This window comes from Echinops telfairi, unplaced genomic scaffold (genome assembly GCF_000313985.2).
Source record: "Echinops telfairi isolate 266 unplaced genomic scaffold, ASM31398v2 ScPeMD7_25;HRSCAF=90, whole genome shotgun sequence".
NCBI classification, from domain to species: Eukaryota; Metazoa; Chordata; class Mammalia; order Afrosoricida; family Tenrecidae; genus Echinops; species Echinops telfairi.
Window position 1 is genome coordinate 31749683 of NW_022103922.1, and position 8339 is coordinate 31758021.

Below are 8339 nucleotides of genomic sequence, written 5' to 3' on the forward strand. Positions count from 1 at the left end.
TTGATCTGGACTGGGCTGGGATGTTTTCTTAATATATAATTACTCTTTATATAAAGTTCTTTCTTATATATATGAGTGTCTCTGGATTTGTTTCTCTAGTCAACCTGGACTAACACAAGTATCTTCTTAGGATATTTCACTGTCTATACAATCTATATCAATGTCCCTTTTCTCATTCCTGCCACCAATTATTCATGCTTTTTTCTTGTTTAGTCTCAAGAGAAGTTTATCAATCTTATTAGTCTTTTCAAACAGCCATTACAACTTTTGCTGTCTATCCTTAATTTCTCATTCATTAGTCTATACTTCTGGGATGGTACCTATGTCATTATTTTTAAACCAGGGTTGATGTTAATGGATGCTAACTTTTTAAGCTATAGATTTATGTTTTGGAATGCTAAATTGAGCTCTATGTAAATAAACATTGCAATAACAAATATTTACCCAGAAATTCCAGAAAATAACCCCAAAATAGGACTTAGAAAACCTTGTAGAAACAATGTTGCCCCAACCCCATCAACCACCTACCACTTTATCTGGCTAAATTTTAGTTTCCACAATTCTGAATGTGCAGTATGTACATCTAAAAAATTTTAGAGTTCCCCAGACACATGGAGAATGGAATCTGATTTGGATTAACTTGTGACTGATTGCCAACTACAGTCCCTGAATCAGTGTAGAAGGTAAAAACACAAAACAAATACCATTAGGAAGTCAGAGAGTTTGGAGGTTAAGAACCAGCTCAGACCTAGGGCAACAGCCTGTGCTTCTTTTGTTCTCCACCTGCACACATTTTGACATCATCTTTGTATGAAAACACAAAAGGGTGGAGGTAAAACATTTAAAAAGCAAAGCAAGACTAAAATGCTTACCAGTTCCTTCATCTGCACCATTCTGAGTGGCTTCCCAAACTGCTGGTTTTGTCCCACATCCATCTGAGGATAAAGGATCTGAATAGTCCGCAGGATTAAATGTTCTGGGGTGAAAATAAAGAATAAAGGCAAATGAAGCAAGCATCAAAGCCACAAAGCTGACTGTACATGATCTTCCCCGAGCAAGTCCAGTTTCTTCACACAGCAACACCAAAAGACTTGGCCCTTAGTCCCCTATTCAATTATAGCTTATTCATCAGGTTACTACCAAGGTCAAAAACAGATGCCTCTGCACCTGGAAGAAGGTGGTGGCAAGATCACTGTGTGCAAACAAGAGATCCGCTTCCAGGACACCAAGCCCACACTGAAGAAGAAAACAAGTTTCTTTGTTCCAAAATCAAAATCCAATTTTGATTTGTTTAATCTTTACCATAAAATTGTATGTTCCTTATTTCTAGGAAGAAATCACTAATTGGTGCAGTTAAAGTGATTGGCTGTTCACTACAAGGGTCGAGGTTTGAGTCCACCCAGAGGCACCTTAAGTAAAACCCTATCAAGCTACCCAATACCTCAGACACTGAAAACTCTACGAATCACAAGTGGGCCCGAGTCAGAACTGACTCTAGAAAAAGTGGTTGTTTTTTCTGTGTAGAAATGTTAAGTATAAAAAATTTTTAAAAAAAGCAAAGAAATGTTAAGTATAAATAGCTGAATGTTTTGTTTAATATCCTCCATTTTCATTAAAATCTTAAGCTAACCTCTTACTCTGAAAACATAAGAAATCATGATTTGAGTTTTTAAACAAAGGCCAAAATAAATAACTATCTTTGAAATGTTCACCAAAAAAGTACTTTTTAAAACAACCATAAAAAACACAGAGCACGTATGAGCCCCCAATAAAATGATTTTAAAACAGTAACAAAAAAGCACAGAGCAGTTTAGAGCTTAAGGGGTCAAACATAAATGTTTTAGTGTTTGCTCCCGGTGTTTTCATCCCTCCCTTTTGAAAAAAGCAGAAAGGTCTGGGTGAAATTAGGGATGCCCAGAGGTACTACCACCTATAGAGGGCGCTGGCCCAACAGGACTGCGCTGAAGCTCCTGGAGACAAAAGCCTATTCCTTTTCTTCCTTGTCCTCCATCTATTATGTTAAAAATTTAGCTTCTCTAAAAGTCCAGTGGAAACGAATCCTTTAGAAAAGTGGTTCAACCTTCCTAATGCAGTGACCCGACCCTTTCATACAGTTCCTCATGTGGTGATGACCCCCAACCATAACATTATTTTCGTTGTTACTTCATCACTGTAATTTTGCTGTTATGAATCGTAATGTAAAATATCTAATATGCAGGGTGTATTTTCATTGTTACAACTTGAACATAATTAAAGCATAGTGATTAATCACAAAAAATAATATGTAATTATATATTGTGAAATATTCATTTCTAATGACAAATAAATTAAATTTTGTCTTGAAGCATGGTGCAGCATGGGTACAGTCTTAAGAGAACAACAGTAAACTACATTGCTACATTTTGTGACAGTATGCGTAAAAAGCCAACGTCTTTGTTCCTAAGGTCATCGGAAATATGTGTTTTCCAATGGTCTTGAGCGACCCCTGTGAAAGGGTCGTTTGACACCACTCCCCCCAAAGGGATTGCAACCCACAGGTTGAGAAATGCTGCTTTAGAAGCAGCAGAAAAGTAAAAAATATATATCCATAAGTCTTAAATAAACTGCTGATTAAACGTATTTAGTGATAGTATGCCCATCCTTTAGTACCATGATTCAGGGGAACAAAGATCACTTTTACGTAAGCTTTGTGTTTACTTAGCACTCAAAGAGTCTTACCAATAAAACTCCTAAGGTTCCAAACAGTTCTCAAAGGAGCAGGTCTCAATCAGGGATGAGTGTTCCTCCAGGGAGAATTTTACAACATGTGGGGAACATTTTTTATATTCTTATTGGTCGGTACTAACCCCAAAGTCCGTTGTTCATTCCTAGCAACCACTCTCCATAGTAGAAAAAGGAGGATGCCTGCTCTATAAAGATTCACAGTCTCTGGTACCCAAAAGCACCAGATCTATTCTGTCCTTTAGGGTTGCTATGAGTCAAATCAATGGCTGTGGAATTCAGTGTTTTGTTTTTTTGTTTTATAATGCTTTGAATGGTAGGCAAGGAGATGGAGTGAGTGCTTCTGATATGTAGTAGACAGAAACCAGGGATATTGCTAAACAACTTAAATTGCCCCCTGATAATGCCTGCTTCAAACACGAAATTGTCCAATCAAAATGTCCAAATGCCAAGGGAGAGAAGCCCTGCTCTATTATCTATTAAAATATCAATTTTTTCTACTTCACTTGTTAATAAGCTTCTTTTAAGTATTAAAAACACCCAAATCACTAGTGGTAAAATTGGTATAGGAAGAAGGGGAGAAACCAGAGTAAAAAGGCAGCAACTACAAATGTAGGACTGTTTGACTTACCCCATTCCTTGAGTAGAGAACCTTCCTCCCCCTCTCCCTCTGCCACGTCCAAGTCCTTTCAAAGGAAAGAAACAAATACAGCTCATGTCCCGCACATACTGCTACCGACTTCATTCTACACACTCCTCTACCCAAACAGTACTGTCACTATTCCTGTCAACATCAACATCTCATCCAGTGCATCTGACCTACTGGTCCCTGCTGGCACAACTACCTACCCAGTAAGTAACCCAAGTGCTATAGGACAGCATCTAATTCGGCTTGTACAATATCTGTGGTATGCTGCAGCTTAACACAATGTAAAAAGTAATAATATTTTATTTTAGTTTTATAAAATAAAGTAGGTCTTTTAAAATCAGAAAGTGCAAACATCATAACATAAGGCTCTCTTTTCATTTGAAAGAAAACCAGAAGGAGAGCAATCACTAAGTCACTGCATGCTGTGTTCTATCACTTTTAGCACATTACCCCTGAACCAGCAGTCACGATGGCAGCAAGTCTGCGTCCGGGGCAGAATTAGATGAAGGGAGAGAATGGAAGGAGCTCCTGTGTCTCCAGAGATGGTCGTTTATATGCAACTTAATAAAAAACTAACAAGTCCATTCTGACTCATAGGGTTCCTATAGGGTTTCTGAAGTTTTCTGTAAATCTTCCCAGGCACCAACGGCCTGATCCCTCTCCCCCACTGCCGATGGTGGGTTTAAATTGTTGACCTGCCAGTTAGTAGTCTACCTCTCACCAAACAACGCCACCAAGGCTCCAAACAAGCATAAATCAGAAATCCCCCTTTCTTTACAAAATCTCAAAAGTGATTTTTTTTTTTTTTAAGTAGACCACAAGTTTACCTGGTGAGGGCAATAGGCCCACCAGTCTACCTCCACCCCACAAGGTTTAGTAGCATAATGTCTGTAACAACATTTACCCCTGAGGCCCAGAGGAGATGGACAGGGCCCTTGAGTTACAGTGTTTCTGTGGCAGCCTGTAGGGCCAGTGCTCCCATGTATGGGGCAAGGCACTGAATATGACACAGCTGTAAAAAGAGGAAGAAAAAAATTTTATTTTACTATTTTAAAGGCCTGTCTCAAGGCCCAGACTGACTAAGGTTACCTTTCTTCAGTTTCAAGGACCCAAGGTTTGCCAGAGGTAAACCACAACTATACCGAATACAAACTTCATCTAGGAAGACACCTTTCATCCATCAGATTTGGGTAAGAAAACAATCCAAATTTAGGAATAAGACAGTTTAATATTAGTGTTAATTTTTAATAATTAAAAAACCTGTCTATTAAACGAGAGCTAATTCTTAAGACGTAAAACATTTAATTATATAAAAAGCTAAAAGAACAAAGCTTAAATAAAAATAAAATAGTGAGCAATGGCGTTTTATTGGGCCATAAATGAAGTACTGAATAGGTTACAAAACAGATGAAACTTGACGGCATTATATTAAGTTATATTAAGTTAAAGCCGGCAGTCCCCATATGATGCCATTTTTATGAAATACCCAAAACACGCAAAAATAGAATGGTGGTTGCCTGGAGCTGGTGGAGGGAAATAGGGGGTGGCTGCTAAAAGGTACAAGGTTTCTTTTTGGGGTGATGAAAATGTTCTGAGAGTTGCACAATTCTGTGACTATGTTAAGTAGCAGCGAAGTGTACCTTTAAATGGTGAATTGTATGATTTGTTACAAAAGGAAAACAAAAAACACAACTGATCCTGCTAAGTGGATTCATGGGGACCCATTTTAACAGAAATTCTATTTCAGTGTCATCCATGTGGCAAATAGCACTAACCATGGTTAAATATTAATAGGGGCCAGTTTTTAAAGGGGGAGTCTGCTAAGAAATCATTAAACAATATCAAAAAATACTTGAGTTGCAAAGCAAAATAAACAGGAAAGAGTGGCAAGGTGGGAATTTATGAGACATACAAATCCTAAGGCCAGAAAGTTAAAAAAGGAAACTCTGCAAGTGTGCTGGAAAAGGTCAGCATCAACAACAGCAGCTGCGTCCAAGTCTCCACTTCAAACAACTCAGATAGCTTCAGTAGATTGCCGCAAACTGCCCCGTCAGCTAGAGGAAGATGGCAAAACTGTTCTCTTCCTCATACTACCAGCAACATGCGTCCTAGGTGTGCTCACTTCCCTGAAACCATTTTCTCATCTAACAGCCCAGGGAAGGACCAAGGCCCTTTCAATGGAAAAAATATGTAAGTCCAATGTTTCAGAAGATTATTCTAAAGAATAAATCAGTGCTTTGGTAACTCTTACATTTTTCCCCCAGGACAGGGACTCTACAACATCTATACTGAGCAAATGCTCAAATTCTTAGTTAACTAATAAAACACCTTTAACACTGAAAGCCACAGTCAACAAAAATGGTTAGTGATGTTACATTCCGTATTATTCTGGAACTTATACCAAGAACAGTATGGGCATATTTACTTAAACACACACACACACACTTAAAAAGAAACACAAATGCACGAAGAGAATAGATATGATCCCTCCCTGCACTCCCCTCAAGAAACCACGAATCCAGTTACTCTCTCTAGATCTACCTATCCTGGAATTCAAATAAAGAAAAGCATATCCCTGCAAACAAAAAACAAACAAAAAAACCCCAACCTACAGCAACAAATTAAAACCTCAATCTAAAAGAAAGCAGAGGGGGGAAGGGTAAAAAGAAGAGCTGATACCAAAGGCTCAAGTAGGAAGAAAATGTTTTGAAAATTAGGTATAAATTGTTTATAAGAGTTATAAGAGCCCCCAATAAAATGCTCTTTTAAGTTAAAAAAAATTTAAGAGCAGTAAAAGCCCCCAATAAAACAATTTTTTAATTAATTAAAAAATTTTAATAAAAGAAAGCAGAAAATATTAATAGAACAAACTTTAAATGTGTCAAGAAGGTCAAATGTTAAGGTGTTAAATCTTAACCTAACTGCGTCTGTAATAATCCACTCTCCAATGCACTTCACATTAGATAGCAAGGTTATCCACAACAGGGAGCTACTAACAATGACACAAGAAAGAAGAAAATGTTCTGAAAGTATTAAAATACACTGACAGACTAAAAAACCACTAACCAAATAACAGCAATTTGACTACTGTTCTTTATGAAACAATAAATGTATCATGCCTGCTCTTCAGAATACTGATGCAAAGAATATTATTTTAGTTGCTCCTTGCTCTGTGATCATCACAGATGTGGCTGGTCTCTCTCTATACAAGTCCACTGCTTGCAGTTTTACCATCTAGATACAAGCTACCCTTCCAAGAAGGTCCTAGAAAAACACATCAGGAATGCCAGCAGCTGACAGCCCCTTTCACCATGGGAAAGCTACCAAAGGAGCCTGTTGGCAAACACGTCCCTGGGCTTTCTAGTATTTCAGCTCTACCGAAATCCTCTGTCAGATCCTCACTTCCAACTCCAACAGTTAAACCGGAAAAATTTTCCAAGAAGTTCACCTGATATTAGCCCCTTTCTACACTTGTGAAAACTGCCCATATGAATGAGGCCAGTTGTTCAAGTCAAGAACAAAAGGTAAAGAAAAATTTGGTCTGGCAGGCTGGTTTTAGTTTATCTCTATTTTGAAAGATTGTGACTAGGAAAACAAAGCTCCCCTTTTTCCCCCCCACCCAGAATAAAAACTGAGTGTATTTTCTATTGCATTGTTCCTATTTGTTAAATTACGGATGAGAAAACCCCACATAAACCATACAATCCAAAAAGAACATGAAAAGGTCAAGACAAAGAAAAGCCCATTACATCATTAATCTATGACATTCATATTAAGAAAAACTCTATGATGATTTTGCTTGGCCTGTTTGTTTCTGTATTTCTTTACCTAAATAAAACCAAAATAAATATATCAATTTTACCTCAAAGTACTAACAATACCCACCTCAACTACCCCCTACTTATGTTCACTGGTTAGTTCTAGAATGTGGTTTTATAACGATATATATCTGCTTTGTTGACAACATCCATTGGCCTTTAATTTTTCAAACTGTATGAAGCAGCCACTCTGAATGGGGCGAACTAAAGGGTTCTGTAAGGCAGCAGTAGGACTTGAGTTCAAAGGACTCGTCCAGTTCTCTAAGAAGGTCTTTAAGGCTAGCAGACCACCTAGAGCTCCCAGAGCCTAAATGACATAAAGGAAGGATTTTTCTCTAAAATCATCGTAGAAAACACGGTCCTATCAACACTAAATTTCAAATTTTGGCCTCCATAATTGTGAGGAAAAAAATCTCTGTTCTGTTCATCAGCCAAAGTATAATAATTTGTTAAGACAGCCACAGGAAACTGATCTGGCAGCATGTATCTTGATTGTGATGTCAGTTATAGGAATCAAATGGATGACATATAATGACTCAAAGCTATACACATATACTGTATCAATGTCAATCATTATACAAAATCTCATTTTCCTTCAGAGGAAACCAGGGGAAAGATAAACAGGTCCTCCCTGTAACATTTTTGGGAATTCCTGTTCATCTTTATTTACTTCAGTAATAAAAACTTAAAAATATTTTTTTGTGTGGACAGACAACAACCACTACTCTCATCCCCTGAAGAAGCTGTTATTCTCTTACAACAACACAATTCAAAGATATTTTTCTCAAATGATACATGAATTCACAAAAAGGGACTGATTACAAATGTCTATCCTCTGAAAACAGGACAAATTTCAGCAAAGGTTAAGGAAAAATAAGTATACATAGGAAAACTCAATTTTACTTCATTTACTCATGTTCACATTTCGAGTGTTATATAAAACTCACCAACATTACAGCATGAATGATTTGAAGTAATACAAAGATTATGAATTCAACTAACAAATTATAGGTTTGCCTATTTAATTCATGCTGTCTCATTTTTTAACCAATTATAAGAGGGTAAGGCAGAAACTAGAGGGTGAACTACTGAAATTTTAGCAAGCGTTAAAAATCAAACATGACTGGTACAGATAGGAAATGAAAATCCAG

At 37.3% G+C, this 8339-nt stretch overlaps 1 protein-coding gene and 1 non-coding gene across 6 annotated transcripts in view; both read right to left on the reverse strand.

Annotated features, from left to right (window-relative positions):
* Window positions 1–8339, reverse strand: part of UBAP2 (ubiquitin associated protein 2) — an 85903-nt gene that overhangs the window by 42319 nt on the left and 35245 nt on the right. For 3 of the 5 annotated variants that reach the window (XM_045289163.1, XM_045289162.1, XM_045289161.1), the window contains exons 6-8: window positions 4275–4382; window positions 3353–3407; window positions 873–976 (exon numbers count right to left, since the gene is read on the reverse strand). In XM_045289163.1, the coding sequence (XP_045145098.1) occupies window positions 873–976; window positions 3353–3407; window positions 4275–4382 (267 nt within the window). The remainder of the gene's footprint in view (window positions 1–872; window positions 977–3352; window positions 3408–4274; window positions 4383–8339) is intronic. The other 2 variants (XM_045289165.1, XM_045289164.1) reach the window with 1 other exon arrangement.
* Window positions 4253–4387, reverse strand: LOC115869428. Its single transcript, XR_004046179.1, has one exon. It is a non-coding gene; the product is annotated as a small nucleolar RNA SNORA5 (small nucleolar RNA).